The 19,113-nt window shown below is 44.0% G+C and overlaps 1 protein-coding gene across 3 annotated transcripts in view; it reads right to left on the bottom strand.

Annotated features, from left to right (window-relative positions):
- nipbla (NIPBL cohesin loading factor a) overlaps window positions 1–19,113 on the bottom strand; it is a 529,062-nt gene that overhangs the window by 87,439 nt on the left and 422,510 nt on the right. For all 3 annotated transcript variants that reach the window (XM_060834051.1, XM_060834059.1, XM_060834067.1), the window contains 2 exons: window positions 18,362–18,455; window positions 6,418–6,572 (listed from right to left, as the gene is read on the bottom strand). In XM_060834051.1, coding sequence (XP_060690034.1) covers window positions 6,418–6,572; window positions 18,362–18,455 — 249 coding nt within the window. The remainder of the gene's footprint in view (window positions 1–6,417; window positions 6,573–18,361; window positions 18,456–19,113) is intronic.

Here is a 19,113-nt window from a genome sequence, read left to right as displayed (position 1 = left end):
AGTTTCTCTAAAAAAGAAGCTAATTCGTAACAACCAATACAAATAACAATCTAAATCCTTCAATTGTGTTACAGCTAATTCACATTGAAGAATCATGTGTGAAAGCAGAATTGGCTGTAATACTCAACTCTACTTTCTTCTCCCCATAAGCCTCGATTCCTTTACTGATTAAAAATCTTCCTCAGCCTTGAATATTGATAATGGTCCAGCCTTGACAGCATTCTTCAGCTAAGGATTCTATAGATTTGTTATCCTGCACAAAGAGATTCTTACTCATTTATGTCTGAACTGGGCAATCTCTAACTCTGAATCAGTGAAGTAGAATTGAGAATGATCAGATTATAAATGTTCTTGTTGAATGGAGGAGCATGTCAATTGTCTTAACGGTCCACTTCTGCTCCGACAAACTAAGGCTTTCTACTTTCTCTGTAACATTATGCAATTTTGCACTTCCTTAGCCGAATTTGTGATGAATCTCTGCCTGTTACCTCTCAATTTATGCATGATCTACTGGCCTGCTACACTTTATCTACCATAAATTTCTTGCAATCAAAGAAACTACTGCCTGCGTCACAACTTAACACCAGGTTTCATTCACCAAATCCTGTGTTTATTGCTTAAATTGGCTGCTGAATGATTAATATCTGAATTTTAAAATTCTCACCGTTGTTTTCAAATTCCTCTCTGGCCTTGCCCACCCAATGTCTGCAATCTCCTCTGGCCACATAATCTCTGAAGGTAGGTGTTCCTTTAATCTTGGACTCTTGAACATTCCAGATTTCCAGTATTCTGGCAATGAAGAATTTGGCTCGAGCTAAGGAACGAATATGTTGTGGCCCACAGTCCACCAACTTGTGAAAATGATATGTAGGATCAATTCTACAGGAAAATTACAGAGGGATCCCAACATTGAAGATTAGTTATAATTGGGGCATTTACTTGGATACAGATATCGTAAGGGGACAAGGAGCAAATGTTTCTAGATTGTTTTGGAGCATTTCCTACAGCATGTACCCAATCCGACAAAAAAAAATTAACTGAGATAAACTCAGAAGATCTGACAGCATCCATGGTGTGAGAAAGAGTTAACATTTCAAGTACAATCGGATTCTTGCAAACTGTTAACTTTGTTTCTCTCTCTACAGCATTTTGCTTTTAGTTAAGGAAGAAAGCATTGTTGGATGTTGTTCTTGGAAATGAGGCAAGCCAAGTGGATCAGGTATCAGTGAGAGAACATCTAAAATACAGTGATCACCGAACTGCAATTAGGATGATGGTGAAGAATGACAACGGACAGAGTAAGATCAATCAATTGGCAGAAAGTGATCTCAATGGGGCAAGAACTGGGTCAGTTAGACTGGAATGAAATGTCAACAGGAAAAACTTTAACTTAGCAATACAGTATGTTCAAAATGAGATGGTTTGGGTACATCCTCTCAAAAGGAAAAAGGACAAATGAATCCTGAGTTCTATGGATGATGTTAAAACAAAGTACAAGACTAGGCCACTTGGACCTTCGAACCTACTTGCCCATCCACTAAGATCACAAATCTGATCTGATCCCTAGTGTCAACTTTACATTCCAGCATATTACTGATAATTTTCATTCCCTTGCTAATCACGAATCAACCTACATGTGCCTTAAAAATACTTAAATATTCTACATCCATTGACTTTTGAGAAAATGAATTCTAAAGACTTCCAACCCACAGAAAAACAACATTTCCTTACCTTTTAAATGGGTGCCCCCTTATCTTTAAACTATGGCCCCCCAGATCCAGATTGTCCCACAAGAGGAAATATCCTTTCCACTTCCATGCAGGCAACTTCCCTCAGGATCTTGTGTCTTTCTACGAAGTCACTTCTGACTCTTCTGCACTGCAGTGGATACAGGTTTAGCCTGTCTAACCTTTCCTCACAAGACAATTCTCTCACTCCAGGTATTAATCTAGTAAGCCTGTCTGAAGTGCTTCTAACAATTAACATCCTTTACTAAGCACGGTGACTATTATAATACATGGTACCCCACTGCTGTCTCACCAAGGCCCTGTATATCTGAAGTAGACCTCTCCAAGCTTGCTTTCAAGTCCTCTCACAATTCTACTAGCTTTCATGAAATCTTGCAAAGCAATGATGATGTGGAGTCTGTGTGGGTGGAATTGAGGAACCACAAAGCAAAAAAACCATAATGGGAGTTATGTATAGACCTGCTAACAGTGGTCAGGACCAGGGGCGCAATATGTACCAGGAAATAGAGAAGGCATGTCAGAAAGGCAAGGTCACGGTGATCATGGGAGACTTCAATATGCAGCTGGACTAGGTAAATAATGTTGCCAGTGGATCCAAAGAAATGGAATTCATGGAATGCTTACAGGATGGCTTTTTGGAACAGCTTGTCATGGAGCCCACAAGGGAGCAGGCTATTCTGGACCTAGTGCTATGTAATGAACCAGACTTTATAAAAGATCTTAAAGTAAGGGAACACTTAGGAAGCAACGATCATAATATGGTAGAGTTCAGTCTGCAGTTTGAAGGAGAGAAGGCAAAATTGGATGTAATGGTGTTACAGTTACATAAAGGTAATTGTGAGGGCATGAGAGAGGAACTGACAAAAATCGACTGGAAGCAGAGCCTAGCGGGGAAGACAGTACAGCAAAAATGGCAGGAGTTTGCGGGTATAATTGAAGACACTGTCCAGAGGTTCATCCCCAAGAAAAGAAAGATTAACCAGGGAGGGATTAGACAGCAATGGCTGACAAAGGAAGTCAGGAAATGTATTAAAGAAAAAGAGAGATCCTATAAAGTGGCCAAGAGCAATGGGAAATCAGAAGATTGGGAAGGCTACAAAAACAAACAGGATAACAAAGAGATAAATAAGGAAGGAGAGGATCAAAGATGAAGGTAGGCTAGCCAGTAATATTAGAAATGATAGTAAAAGTTTCTTTCAATACTTAAAAAACAAACGACAGGCAAAAGTAGACATTGGGCCACTTCAAACTGATGCCGGAAGGCGAGTGATGGAAGATAAGGAAATAGCGGGAGAACTTAACAAGTACTTTGCGTCAGTCTTCACAGCGGAAGACATGAGTAATATCCCAACAATTAAAGGGAGTCAGGGGGATGAGTTGAGTATGGTTGCCATTACAAAAGAGAAAGTGCTAGAAAAGCTAAAAGGTCTTAAAATTGATAAATCTCCTGGCTTCGATGGGATACATCCTAGAGTTCTGAGGGAGGTGGTTGAGGAAATAGCGGAGGTGTTGGTTGAGATCTTTCAAAAGTCACTGGAGTCAGGGAAATTCCCGGATGATTGGAAGATTGCTGTTGTAACCCCCTTGTTCAAAAAAGGATCTAGACAAAAGATGGAAAATTATAGGCCAATTAGCCTAACCTCGGTTGTTGGTAAAATTCTAGAATCCATCATTAAGGATGAGGTTTGTAAATTCTTGGAAGAGCAGAGTCGGATTAGAACAAGTCAACATGGATTTAGTAAGGGGAGGTCGTGCCTGACAAACCTGTTGGAATTCTTTGAAGAGGTGACAAGCAGGTTAGACCAGGGAAACCCAGTGTATGTGGTCTATCTAGACTTCCAAAAGGCCTTTGATAAGGTGCCACACGAGAGGCTGCTGAGCCAGGTGAGGGCCCATGGTGTTCGAGGTGAGCTACTGGTATGGATTGAGGATTGGCTGTCTGACAGAAGGCAGAGAGTTGGGATAAAAGGTTCTTTTTCGGAATGGCAGCCGGTGGCAAGCGGTGTCCCACAGGGTTCAGTGTTGGGGCCGCAGCTGTTCACGTTATATATTAATGATCTGGATGAAGGGACTGGGGGCATTCTAGCGAAGTTTGCCGATGATACAAAGTTAGGTGGATAGGCAGGTAGTACTGAGGAAGTGGGGAGGCTGCAGAAGGATCTAGACAGTTTGGGAGAGTGGTCCAGGAAATGGCTGATGGAATTCAATGTGAGCAAATGCGAGGTCTTGCACTTTGGAAAAAAGAATAAAAGCATAGATTACTTTGTAAATGGTGAGAAAATTTGTAAAGCCAAAGTACAAAGGAATCTGGGAGTGCTAGTCGAGGATTCTCTAAAGGTAGACATGTAGGTTGAGTCTGTGATTAAGAAAGCGAATGCAACGTTGTCACTTATCTCAAGAGGGTTGGAATATAAAAGCACCGTTGTGCTACTGAGACTTTATAAAGCTCTGGTTAGGCCCCATTTGGAGTACTGTGTCCAGTTTTGGTCCCCACACCTCAGGAAGGACATACTGGCACTGGAACGTGTCCAGCGGAGATTCACACGGATGATCCCTGGAATGGTTGGTCTAATATACGAGGAACGGCTGGGGATCCTGGGATTGTATTCATCGGAGTTTAGAAGATTAAGGGGAGATCTAATAGAAACTTACAAGATAATACGTGGCTTGGAAAGGGTGGACGCTACAAAATTGCTTCCGTTAGGCGAGGAGGCTAGGACCCGTGGACACAGTCTTAGAATTAGAGGGGTTAAATTCAGAACAGAAATGCGGAGACATTTCTTCAGCCAGAGAGTGGCGGGTCTGTGGAATTCATTGCCGCAGAGTGCAGTGGAGGCTGGGACGCTAAATGGCTTCAAGGCAGAGATGGATAAATTCTTGATGTCACAAGGAATTAAGGGCTACGGTGAGAATGCGGGTAAGTGGAGTTGAAATGCCCATCAGTCATGATTGAATGGCAGAGTGGACTCGTTTGGCCGAATGGCCTTACTTCCACTCCTATGTCTTATGGTCTTAATGACAAAAGGTATTAGGATAAAGAAGAAAATGTTTGGTCATGACAGTGCGTTAGGTAGAAAGACAATTGAGAACTAAGAGGAAAATAGACGCTTAAGCTAAGAGGTGAAAAAGCAAACAAGAGAAGCAAAGAGGAATTATGACAAAAGACTGAGGTCAGCAGAGAGTGAAATCTCCAAGTCGCCAATGGCAATGCCACACAAAGAACACAGAACAAAGATCAGTACAGCACATGAGCAGGCCCTTCAGCCCACCAAGTTTACGCCGACATGATGTCTTTTTAAACTAAAAACCTTCGGCCTCTAGGCTGTCCATATTCCTCCAACCAATGTACATTCGTACAACAGACTTGAGAGGAAAGTTCTGGCCTATGGAATCAAAGGGAAAGTAGGAACACGAATGCAAAACTGGCTGAGTGATAGGAAACAGAGCAATGGTCAATGGATATTTTTCAGATTTCATTGATGACAGAACAGTTGCAGAGAGCAATAAATAAACCATAAAGTAACCTGGGCTTAATTAACAGGGGCATTGAGCACAAGCGCAAGGAGTTAATACAGAACAAGTTTACCAAATACATGGTAGACCTCAGCTGAAGTAATGCAGGCACTTCTCTATGTCACACTACAGGAAGGATGGAAATGCATTGGAGAGAATGCAGAATAGATTTTAAAGAATAGTTCCAGGGATAAGGAAGTTCAGTAATGAGGGTAGATTCGGGAGGTTAGAACAGTTCTCCTTGGAGAAGAGGCAAACAGGAGATCTGACAGAGGTTCTCAAAGTTATGAGGGGTCTGGACAGATAGGGCGAACCACTTGTAAAAGTATCAAGTACAAAAAAGCATAGGTTTGAAGTAGGCTTGAAGTGATTTGTAACGGGAGCAAATGTGGTTTAAAGAAAAGCATTTTCGCACAGCAAGCACTTCAGGTATGGAAATGTACTGCCTGAAGTGTAGTGCAAGTAGGTTGAATTGAATGGAAAAGGCATTATTAAATAGAAGCAATGTGTAATGCGATGGATTGAATAGCCGCCTTCTCTGCTGTAATGCTTCTGTGTTGGCCATGCCTTCAAATATCTGAAGCCCAAGTTCTAAAGCTTGAATAAAACATTGTAATACTGGAAGGAGGGAGTCTGGAAATAAACTGCCTGGGATAGTAGTTTAGGCAGCAAACCTAGCAATCTTTAACAATTACCTGATGGGCACTTTGAAGTGTCATAACATTCAAGGCTATGGGCCTGTGTGGAAACTTGGATAATAAGTACAAACTCAATGAGCTAAAGGGCCTCTTCTGTACTAAGGTTTAAGGAGCAAAAAAACAGTTGCTGGGAATGGACACTTTTGAGACTGAAACCTGTGCTTTGATTAATCTTAAAAGATCTTTGCAATTTTTGCTAAATAAACTTAAAAATCTCACAACACCAGGTTATAGTCCAACTGGTTTAATTGGAAGTACTAGCTTTCGGAGCGCCGCTCCATCAGGTGGTTGTGAATGGCACTCCGAAAGCTAGTGCTGCCAATTAAACCTGTTGGACTATAACCTGGTGTTGTGAGATTTTTAACTTTGTACACCCCGGTCCAACACTAGCATCTCCAAATCATGCTTGCTAAATAAGCATTTATAATGAAGAACAAAGATCAATTTCCAATTACTACCTTAGTGTTGCCTTTAAACTCCTCCTGATCAAAGTCAAAGTTACGGCACAATGCACCAACAGTAAAAAGGGAGCGAAGAAGGGCAGGTTTATTGCCAACGAAAGCAGTGTTGCTGGAATCCTCCTGGTGTTGCGCCTTCAATTTTGTTAGAGCACCTGTCATGTGAGTAAACACAATTTTATTAAATTTAAGGGCAATCGATTTCATGCTTTGATATTTAAAATTTGTACATATCGTAATAGGAAATGGGCCACTAGTTTGGAGGACATCAGTTTGTACCATCCTACTACTGGATGCTTGGATCCAAATACCTTTGGTAGAGAGAGTTTCCAGGGTAATGCTTTAAAAAGGTTCTCTAGACAGAATTCTTTTATTCTAAGAAAAATAATTAATTAATGGAATGTGGATATCATTGGCATGGTCAACATATGAGTGGCTCAGTGGTTAGTACTGCTGCCCCACATCACCAGGGACCCGGGTTCGATTCCCACCTCAGGTGACTGTCTGTGTGGAGTTTGCACATTCTCCCGGTGTTTTCCTGGGTATCCTTCGGGTGCTCCGGTTTCCTCCCACAGTCCAAAAATGTGCAAGTCAGGTGAATTGGCCATGCTAAATTGTCCATAGTATTAGGTGTATTAGTCAGGGGTAAATATAGGGTAGGGGAATGGGTGGGTTACTCTTCAGAGGGTGGGTGTGGACTAGTTGGGCCAAAGGACCTGTTTCCACACTGTAAGGAGTCTAATCTTTAATACCTACACGTTGTGGACTTGGCTAGCAGGGGCAGTTGTGATACTGCCAGGCCACTCTTGGCGATGGATCCTGCAATCCCAGACTCAGATTAGTTTGTCACCTCACCACATCTCCTAATTAGTGTTCAATATGGAATGTAGGAACAGGAGGCAGGCCAGGCAGCTCATCGAGCCTGCCCTGCCATTCAATAAGATCATGGCTGACTGAACACATCAGATCCATTTTGGTCAGTTATCTCCATAATTCTGAACAGAAATCGATCAATCTCTACCTTAAACATACTCAAACACTGAGCCTTTACAGCCCAATGTGGCAAAGAATTCAGAAGGTTTACAACTTCAAAACAAAACAAATTTTTATCTCAGACCCAAATGACATCCTCTTATTTTTAAAAAGGCGTTTCTCCCACCAAGTAGACCACTTCCATCTCTTTAACCATTTTCTAAGTTTCAACGAGATCACATCACACTCTTTGAAATGAGACAATACAGGCTCAGTTTTCCCAATCTTTCGTCATAGGAGTCCTGCAATTCCTGGAACAGGGCTGTTGAATGAGTTTTGCACTCCTTCTATAACAATAACATTCCTCTGATAAAGAGACTAAAACTGCATACGGTATTAAGGGGTGGTAGGTATAGGACAGATGTTAGGGGTAGATTCTTTACTTAGCGGGTTGTGAGTTCATGGAATGCCCTGCCAGTAGCAGTGGTGGACTCTCCCTCTTTATGATCATTTAAGCGGGCATTGGATAGGCATATGGAGGTTATTGGGCTAGTGTAGGTTAGGTAGGCTTCAGTCAGCGCAACATCGAGGGCCGAAGGGCCTGTACTGCGCTGTATTTTTCTATGTTCTCTATGTTCTATGACCGAAGTGAGACTTTACTCCTGTACTCAAAACCCTCCAGTGATAAAAGCCAACATTCTATAAGACCATAAGACATAGGAGTGGAAGTAAGGCCATTCGGCCCATCGAGTCCACTCCGCCATTCAATCATGGCTGATGGGCATTTCAACTCCACTTACCAGCGTTCTCCCCGTAGCCCTTAATTCCTCGAGACAACAAGAATCTATCAATCTCTGCCTTGAAGACATTTAGCGTCCCAGCCTCCACTGCACTCTGCGGCAATGAATTCCACAGGCCCACCACTCTCTGGCTGAAGAAATGTCTCCGCATTTCTGTTCTGAATTTAACCCCTCTAATTCTAAGACTGTGTCCATGGGTCCTAGCCTCCTCGCCTAACGGAAGCAATTTTGTAGCGTCCACCCTTTCCAAGCCACGTATTATCTTGTAAGTTTCTATTAGATCTCCCCTTAATCTTCTAAACTCCGATGAATACAATCCCAGGATCCCCAGCCGTTCCTCGTATATTAGACCAACCATTCCAGGGATCATCCGTGTGAATCTCTGCTGGACACGTTCCAGTGCCAGTATGTCCTTCCTGAGGTGTGGGGACCAAAACTGGACACAGTACTCCAAATGGGGCCTAACCAGAGCTTTATAAAGTCTCAGTAGCACATCGCTGCTTTTATATTCCAACCCTCTTGAGATAAGTGACAACATTGCATTCGCTTTCTTAATCACGGACTCAACCTGCATGTTTACCTTTAGAGAATCCTCGACTAGCACTCCCAGATCCCTTTGGCTTTAATGAATTTTCTCACCATTTACAAAGTAATCTATGCTTTTATTTTTTTTGCCAAAGTGCAAGACCTCGCATTTGCTCACGTCTTCCACAAGTCTTCCTAATTGCTCGCTGCACCTGCATATTAACCCTCAGTGACTGATCGACAATTACACCAACATCCCTTTCTATATCTTCACTTTCCAATCTCACCATTTCAGAAATACTCTGCACATCTGTTTCTTCTATTAAAATGGACAACCTCACATTTTCGCAGGTTATATTCCATCTGCCATGTTCTTGTGCACTCACTAAGCCTTTTCAAATGAAGCCACTTTACATTTTCCTCACAACACACATTCCCACTTAGCTTTTTATCATCTGCAAATGTAGAAATAATATATTTGGTTCCATATTCACATCGTGAAGAGCTGTGGCTCAAGTACTCAGCCTGTGGTACTGCACTAGTCACAGCCTACCAGCATGAGACAGTACATTTGTCTTGGTCAAACCAGCTTCTTGTGAGGACCATCAAAAACTGAAAACTCTGAAAATCTAAGTATACTACGTCCATTGGATTTCCTTTTATCAAATTTGTTTGTAAGTTCTTGGAAGAGACCATATCTAGAGTCAGAGACAACCGAGTTTGTAGAAAGCTCAGGGAATCTGATGGTAGTGTAGGAATTTGGTATAGAAGGGAAGAAGTGCTTCTAGCTTAATCTTTTGGTTCAGAGTTTGTACAGTCTTCCACCAGAATAAATTGAAGCCCAGTTTTTGGGGGGGGGGGGGGGGGGGGGGGGGGGGGAGGGGGAAGGTGTTGAGAACGGGGAGTAAGCAAGCACAAAAAGTGACAACACAGGTAAATCATACGTTCATTGGTTGGTAACAGCTGTTAATTTGATTATCTATTCTAGGTTACTTACACATTGAAAGAAATATTGAAACAAATGGAAAAAATATTTACAGGTCACAAACTAAAAGACCGGTGGGAAATCTTGAAAAATGCCATTAAGACCTAACTAAGTAAAATAGAGATGCAAGGTCCAGGCAATGTATTGTACCTGAACGATGTGGGGCTGGTGGCTCATGGCTCATAACAACCATATGTGAAGCAAGCGTTGGTTACTCGAGGAACTCTGCTTCAGAACTGATGAACCGCAATCTGAGTTTCAGACATTGCTACACAGGGGGCAGAGGGTGACTCGGGCACTGTTTCAGTAGGCAATCACACCCCTTAGATTGATTACCTCTAATTCAGTCAGTGGTCAGGAACAGGGCATGTGACTATAAGCAAGGCAGATACAGGCATCAAGGAGGTAGTGCTGAAGGAGCGTCAGCTATTGAGCTTGTCACTTCCTACTTGGATCAGAGCAAGAATGAGCAAACTGACCACAGCACAGTGGTACAGAGGACCATTCAAGAGTGGAAAACAAAAGATATGTACTTGTAATTTGGGATAGTATAGTCAGGGGAATGGATACTGTTTTCTATGGCCATGATAGAGAGCCCTGAGGGCTGTGTTGCTTGCCTGGTGCCCGGGTTCAGGATTTCTCATCTGGGTTGCAGAGGACCTTGGAGTGGAAAGGGTAAGAACCAGTTGTCCTGGTCCACTATAAGTACCAATGATATATTTAGAAACAGGTTCTGCTGAGGGAATATGAGTAGCTAGGGGATAACTTTAAAACAGATTCAGAAAGGCAATAATCTCCAGATGACTACCTTAGCCATAAGTGAATTGACACAGGTTCATCAAAATTAAAGAGATAACACATGGCTCAAAGATTAGTACGGGATAAATGAGTTTGAATTCATGGGCGAATGGCACTTGTACTGGGGAAGGAGGGAGCCGCTCCATTGGGAAGGGCTCCACTTCAATTAATCTAAGACCAGGGTACTGGCGAATTGCATAACGAGTTCTGTAGAAAGAGCTTTAAACTAAGTAGTTGGGCATGCGTTCAGCTGCGTAGAAAAAATTATGGGGAGGGAGGTCAGCAGATGTTACTAAAGTTTTGAGAACAAGTAATATGACAGAGAATATGGAAAGGCTCAGGAATCTAACTTCAGACACAGCAGATAAGGGGACAACTATGAGAAAGGGGAGCAGTCATAGACTTCATGCCGACCAGATATTTGAAATAAATCTAAGCTTTTTTGTCAGCATTTGGCTCATAGCCCTCTCAACCCCTCTTATTCATGTACCCATCCAGATGCCTTTTAAATGTAGTTGTACCAGCCTCCACCACTGCCCCTGGCAGATTATTCCATACCCACACCACCGTCTTCGTGAAAAAGTTGTCTCTTAGGTCCATTAAATCTTTCCCTTCTCACCTCAAACCTATGCCCTCTGGTTTTGGACTCAGCACCCCCAGGGAAAAGACCGTGTTTATTCACCCTATCCATGCCCCTCTTGATTCTAAAAACCTCTATAAGGTCACTCCCTCAGCCTCCCAGTCAATGTAGGACTCAAGACGTTGCACCTAAAGGCACAAAGTATCTGAAATAATGTAAATAAGCGTATAGCACAGATTGAAATTAGCAGGAGTGATGTTGTTGGTATCACAGAGATGAAGCTGCAAAGGTATTAGGGTTGGGATGTAAATAACAAATCATACATGTCCTACTGAGCAAGGGTATTAGGGCTCGGAACCAAACAACTGATCGAAAGGACAGGCAGACGAGCAGAGGGGGAAGGGATTGGCTCATTCGAAAGAAATGAAATGAAATGAAATAGATAGCAACTGATACAGAGTTGGTAGGCTTGGAATCTGTGTAGACAGAGTTGAGGAACTGTAAAAGAAAAAAGACAGCACGATGGATGTTGTGCACAGGCCTTCTTGTGGTAGTCAGGAAGTGGGAGAGAAAAATCAATCAGGAGACAGAAAAGGCATGTAAGAAAGGCACCAATCATGGGGGAAGTTTCAAATAGACTGAGAAAAATCAGGCTAGTAACACGTCTCAAGAAAAGGAATTCATTCAATATCCACAAGATGATTTCTTGGAGCAGATTGTGGTAGACCCCACTAGGGTACTGACAATTCTGGATTTGATAATGTGCAATAAGGGAGACTTGATTAGGGAGCTGAAGATGACGGAACCAGTAGGTGGCAGTGACCATAATATGACTGAATTCGTCCTGCAGTTGGGAGGAGGAGAAGCTGGAATCAAACGTAATGGTATTACAAATGAGCAAAAGTAATGACAAAAACATGAGGGAGAAGCTGGCCAAAGCTGATTTGGAAAGGGAGCCGAGCAGGTAAAACGGTGGAACAGCAATCACAGGAGCTTCTGGGGTTAATTCGGGAGACACAGCAGAAATTAATTCCAAGGAAAATCAAACACACTAAACAGAGGACAAGACATCTAGGGCTGACAAGGGAAGTCAGTGACAACATCAAAGCAAAAGCACACAATGTGGTAAAGATTAGTGGAAAGCTACGGGACTGCAAAGCTTTTAAAACCCAGCAGAGGATAACTTTAAAAAAAATTATGGGATGGATGGGTGGTGGTGGTAGAGAAAATATGAGGGCTAGCTAGTAATAAAAGATCACAAGATATATCTTTAAAATATATAAGGCAAGAGAGATAAGAGTGTATATTGGACCACGGGATAGTGAGGCTGGAGAAGTAGCAAGAAAGAACAAAGGAATGTCAGAAGTACTGAATTGGTAGTTTGCATCAGTCTTCACAGTGGAAGATGCCAGCTGCATTCCAGAACTTCAACTGAGTCAGAAGGCAGAGATGAAAGTAGTGGTGATGGGAGGCTGAAAGGCTTGAAAGTGGATAGTGACCTAGACGAGATGGACTACACTAGAGTTCTGAAGGAGATAGCTGAGGAGATTGTACAGATATTCATTCAGGAATCACTGGGGTCATGGAAGGACCTAGGGTACTGGAAAATGACTCATGCAGCACACTAAGGAGGGAGGGAGACAGAAGACTGGAAATTAAAAGTCAGTTGTCTTGATGTCGGTCTTTGGTAAGATTATAGAGTCCATTATCAAGAATGAGATTGCAGAGAACTTGAAAGTGTGAAGTAAAGTAGAGCTGAGTTAGCACGGCTTCACGGGCAGAGTGTCATGCCCGACAAATCTGCTAGAATTCTCTGAGGAGATACTGAGCAAGTTAGACAAAGGACAGCCAGTGGATGTGGTCTATCCGGATTTCTAAAAGGCTTTGACAAGGTGTTGCACAGGTGGCCGGGTAGGAGCACATGGTGTTAGGGGCAAGATACTGGCATGGATAGATGATTGGCTGACTGGCAGAAAGCGGTGATAATGAGGCCTTTTCCAGGATGACAGCCAGTGACTAATGGAGTTCCGTGTGGGGTCAGTATTGGGTCCACAGCTGTTCACATTATACATTAAGGAACTGTGGGCTTGTTTGCAGATGACAGAAAAATAGGTGTAGGGACAGGTAGTATTGAGGAAATGGGGAGGGTGCAGAAGGACTTGGACAGGATAGGAGGATGGTCATACAAGTGGTAGACAGAATGCAAAGTGTGAGGTTATGCACTTTAGTACAAAGAGTAGAGGCACAGACTATTTTTATAATGAGAGAAGACTTCAGAAAACTGAAGCAAAAAAAAGTGTCTCTGGAATCCTAGTTCAGGATTCTTTTGGGATAATTTGCACATTCATTTGGCAGTTAGAAAGACAAATGCAATGGTAGTATTCATGTAAAGAGGACTAGGATACACGAGCAGGGATGTACTGCTGTGTATAAAAGCTTCTGGTCAGATTGCATTTGGAATATTGGGAGCAGTTTTAGATCCCATACCTATGGAAGGATGTGCTGGCATTGAAGGCAGAACAGGGGTTTAAAGGAATGATTCAAACGATGAAGGGCCGACCGTGAGGAGCATTTGGGGTCTGTGGGACTGTACTCGAAGTTTAAAAGGATGAGAGGGATCTCATTGAAACTTACAGAATACTGAGAGGCTGCTATAGAGTAGATGTTTCCACTGGTATCAGAGGTAGGACCCAAGGCACAGCCTTAGAGTGAAGGAATGACCCTTTAGAACAGAGATGAGAAGGAACTTTTTCAGCTGGAGGTTAGTGAATCTGTGGAACGCATTGGACTCAACCATCCCCAAATTCTTCTCCCCTCATTTCTGTCTTAAATGAGCAAGCATTTATTTTTAAAGCAAAACTTTCTAGCGGAGTACTTTCTCATCAGCTGGTGTGGTGTGAGGTTGAGCAAGACAGAGGGAGGTGGTATTGGGGGATTTCCTTGCGCATGCTTGCCTTATGCCATGAGATTTTATGGAGTCCTATGGAAACTCTGTCCCAACAGCATACCTCAATGGTGCTATTGTTTGTCTTGCTGGCGTTACCATATATGATCAAGGATTGTGTGGTGTCTCTTACATGTTCTCCCAGAACCCAGGCTAGGGTTCTGAGGAAGGGTCACTCAACCCCAAACATTAATTTTGATTTCTCTCCACAGATGCTGCCAGACCTGCTGAGCTTTTCTGGCAATTTGTGTTCTTACATTACGCTATTGCTTGACTAATCTGCAAGACAGTTCGTCCATTTTATTGGTCATTGTCAGATGCTGATAAGGTGGGATTTGCAGGGATGAGTTTATCATTTGCCACTTGTGGTTCTTAGATCAATATCTATTAGTCAATGTGGTTACAATTGCAGTAATTGAATTTTTAAAAAAATTCACTTATGGATTACAGACTTCATGGCTGGAGCAGCATTTTATTTCCAGTCTCTAGCTGTCCTTGAGAAGATGGTGATGAGCTGCCTTCTTGAACTGCCTGCAGTCCATGTGCTGTAGGTAAACCCACGATGCCATGAACAAGGGAATTCCAGGAACTTTACACAATGACAACTGAAGGAACAGTGACATATTTCCAAGTCAGGATTGAGAGTGATTTGGAGGGGTACTTGCAGGTGGTAGTGCTGCCATCTGCCACGTCTGTCCTTCTAAATGGAGGTGGTTGTGGGTTTGAAAGGATCTTTGTTTAATTTCTGCAGTTGAAAATGTGTTGCTGGTCAAAGCACAGCAGGTTAGGCAGCATCCAAGGAACAGGAAATTCGACGTTTCGGGCCAGAGCCCTTCATCAGGAATGAGGAGAGTGTGCCAGGCAGGCTAAGATAAAAGGTAGGGAGGAGGGACTTGGGGGAAGGGCGATGGAGATGTGATAGGTGGAAGGAGGTCAAGGTGAGGGTGATAGGCCAGAGTGGGGTGGGGGCAGAGAGGTCAGGAAAAAGATTGCAGGTTAGGAGGGCGGTGCTGAGTTGAGGGAACCGACTGAGACAAGGTGGGGGGAGGGGAAATGAGGAAACTGGAGAAATCGGAGTTCATTCCTTGTGGTTGGAGGGTTCCCAGGCGGAAGATGAGGCGCTCCTCCTCCAGCCGTCGTGTTGTTATGTTCTGCCGGTGGAGGAGTCCAAGGACCTGCATGTCCTCGGTGGAGTGGGAGGGAGAGTTAAAGTGTTGAGCCACGGGGTGGTTGGGTTGGTTGGTCCGGGCGTCCCAGAGGTGTTCTCTGAAGCGTTCCGCAAGTAAGCGGCCCGTCTCCCCAATATAGAGGAGGCCACATCGGGTGCAGCAGATGCAATAGATGGTGTGTGTGGAGGTGCAGGTGAACTTGTGGCGGATATGGAAGGATCCCTTGGGGCCTTGGAGGGAAGTGAGGGAGGAGGTGTGGGCGCAAGTTTTACATTTCCTGCGGTTGCAGGGGAAGGTGCCGGGAGTGGAGGTTGGGTTGGTGGGGGTGTGGACCTGACGAGGGAGTCACGAAGGGAGTGGTCTTTGCGGAACGCTGATGGGGTGGGGGTGGGGGAGGGAAATATATCCCTGGTGGTGGGGTCCGTTTGGAGGTGGCGGAAATGACGGCGGATGATACGTTGTATATGGAGGTTGGTGGGGTGGTAGGTGAGAACCAGTGGGGTTCTATCTTGGTGGCGGTTGGAGGAGCGGGGCTCAAGGGCGGAGGAGTGGGAAGTGGAGGAGATGCGGTGGAGGGCATCGATCACGTCTGGGGGGGAATCTGCAGTCCTTGAAGAAGGAGGCCATCTGGGTTGTACGGAGTTGGAACTGGTCCTCCTGGGAGCAGATGCGGCGGAGACGAAGGAATTGGGAATATGGGATGGCGTTTTTACAGGGGGCAGGGTGGGAGGAGGTGTAGTCCAGGTAGCTGTGGGAGTCAGTCGGTTTATAGTAGATGTCTGTGTTGAGTCGGTCGCCCGAGATAGAGATGGAAAGGTCTAGGAAGGGGAGGGAGGAGTCTGAGACAGTCCAGGTGAATTTCAGGTCGGGATGGAAGGTGTTAGTAAAGTTGATGAACTGTTCAACCTCCTCGTGGGAGCACGAGGCAGCGCCGATACAGTCATCGATGTAGCGGAGGAAAAGGTGGGGGGTGGTGCCAGTGTAGTTGCGGAAGATGGACTGTTCCACATATCCTACGAAGAGACAGGCATAGCTGGGGCCCATGCGGGTGCCCATGGCAACTCCTTTAGTTTGGAGGAAGTGGAAGGATTGAAAAGAGAAGTTATTCAGGGTGAGGACCAGTTCAGTCAGTCGAAGGAGGGTGTCAGTGGAAGGGTACTGGTTGGTGCGGCGGGAAAGGAAGAAGCGGAGGACTTTGAGTCCTTCGTGATGGGGGATGGAGGTGTACAGGGACTGGATGTCCATCGTGAAGATAAGGCGTTGGGGACCGGGGAAGCGAAAATCCTGGAGGAGGTGGAGGGCGTGGGTGGTGTCCCGAACGTAGGTGGGGAGTTCTTGGACTAAAGGGGACAGAACCGTGTCGAGGTACGCGGAGATGAGTTCGGTGGGGCAGGAGCAGGCTGAGACAATGGGTCGGCCGGGGCAGTCAGGTTTGTGGATTTTGGGCAGGAGGTAGAAACGGGCGGTGCGGGGCTGTGGGACTATGAGGTTGGTGGCGGTGGATGGGAGATCCCCTGAGGTGACGAGGTTATAGATGGTCTGGGAGATGATGGTTTGGTGGTGGGAGGTGGGGTCATGATCAAGGGGGGGCGATAAGAGGAGGCGTCCGCGAGCTGACGTTTGGCCTCAGCGGTATAAAGGTCGGTGCGCCAAACTACTACCGCGCCTCCCTTGTCTGCCGGTTTGATGGTGAGGTTGGGATTGGAGCAGAGGGAGTGGAGGGCTGCACGATCTGAGGGTGAGAGGTTGGAGTGGGTGAGAGGGATGGATGTAATTAATTTCTGCAGTGCATCTTATAGATAGCACACATTGCTGGTGGTGGAGGGGATGAATGTTTGTGGATGTGAAGTCAGTCAAATGGCCTGCTTTGTCCCAGATAGTGTCAAGCGTGAAAGTTGTTGGATCAGCACTCATCCAGTCAAGTGCGGAGTATTCCATCATACTGCTGATGTGTGCTTTGTAGATAATGGGCAAGTTTTGGGGAGTTAGGTGAGTTTACCACTGCATTGTTCCTAACCTCTGACCTGCTTCTGTGGCCAATCCACTTCTATAGCAAGTCTAGTCCAGTTTCTGGTCAATGGTAACTGAAGGATGATGCTCATGGTGGTATCTTAGGGGGTGGTCATAAGATTGTCCTTTATTGGATATTGTCATTGCCTGGCTTTTGTGTGATGTGAATGCTACTTGTTACTTTATAGCACACGCCTGAATATTATTCCCCTCTCACTGCATTTTGAACATGAACTGCTTCAGTATCTGGTTGTCATGAATAGTGCTAAACATAACTGAGGATGGTTGAGCCTGAGACACTAACTTGAGGAACTTCTGCAGAGATGTCCTGGAGTTGAGATTACTGACCTCCAACAACCACAACCATTTTCCTTTTGTGCTAGGTATAACTCCAATCAGTGGAGTGTTTCCCCCAATTCCCACTGACTAATTTTGCTTGATGTCACACTCAGTCACATATCAAAGGCAGTCACTCTTACTTCACCCAATTCTGTTCTGAAGTGAGAGCTTGCCAGGCAATTTCAGAATGTATTAACAAGTCAATCATACTTCTTTGGATCTGCAGTCACACACAGGTCAGATTTCCTCAACTCGAGGATTATGACAATTAACAGCATATAAACATCATGAGACTAGCCTTTTAACTGCAGATTTATTAACTGATTGAAATTCCACCAGCTGCCTCAGTAAATTCTGAACCCATGTCCCCATGCGAGGGGGTGGGTTCAGAAGATGTTTCCATCTGTCAGGAGATCAGAACTGGGGGCCATAAGTATCAGATAAATGTAAATTTAACAGCAAGTGCAGAACAAAGTTCTTTGAAATGTCAAATTAACTATTCCTAGTAGGCAATGCGAGGTACCAACAGAAGAGGGAGAAATGAATAGGAAGATGTGTTGGAGAAATCAGATGATGATTAGAGTTCAATTTGCACTTAGGAGAAAAGGTAGATTCATGGAGAAATGGAGGAATTTAGTGTGATGTCTAAACATAGGCTATTTAATCCATCTATTTTCAGTCTATTTCTGTTTGTAACTTACACAAGCAATTTAAACCGAATTAGCAATGAAGAAGGATAGTACATTGAACAGCTGGAATGGATAATGGACAAATAAGTTGCAGCTGTCACTGTGAACACAGATTTGAGTAAGGGCTACTTACCATAATACCTATTGAAACAGGCCCACACAAATTTATAGTTGTGAGTTACTCTGTTGACTACAGCTCCCAGACAGCTCACACAGTGCTGAACAACCTGCCAGAAAACAAGATAAAGCCCCATTAGGAACTGACGCCAAACAGAAAAAAAATCATCTCAACATCACGGACAATTGCAAACACTGCCCTGCCACTGTAATCCTTTGAATTTCAAAATTTCTGTAAATGCTGCTTAGCATCCAAATTCAGAAAATTCATTTACCCCATGCTCAGATCATACCATTTTTCATCAACATCTGCTTTCTCTGCAACCTTGGGTTCCAAGCTTAGGCACTGAAGAGTAAGAGGTGATTTGATTGAAACATACTGCTACAAAGCAGTAGGTTGAACTTTTTCTGTTAATTAAACCAAACACCCAGAAAAGCTTGCTTCATAATCTGTTAAAATACGAGTGACAGGAAACTCCCAAATTCCACTATTCAAGAACACATCAATTTATATTCCTACTCTAAAAGTAAAAACTAAACAAAATAAGTCACAAATCTCAGCCCCTCTTTCTCTTAACTGCTTATGCTCTGACTCCAACTCTATAACAATATGCTGTTTCAAAAAGACATTTATTAAAATGACATTAGTTTAATCTCAAAATCACAGTCTTTTGTCTTTGCCACAGTCTTCAATTTTCCTGCTGCTGATCACCCTGGGTTGTGGTCTTCCTTTTTACTGTGAGTACGTTTCACATGAAAAGGTACCTT

This window comes from Hemiscyllium ocellatum, chromosome 2, assembly GCF_020745735.1.
Source record: "Hemiscyllium ocellatum isolate sHemOce1 chromosome 2, sHemOce1.pat.X.cur, whole genome shotgun sequence".
NCBI classification, from domain to species: Eukaryota; Metazoa; Chordata; class Chondrichthyes; order Orectolobiformes; family Hemiscylliidae; genus Hemiscyllium; species Hemiscyllium ocellatum.
Note: the sequence above shows the minus strand (reverse complement) of the source record. Positions and strands in the feature narration are given on the sequence as shown.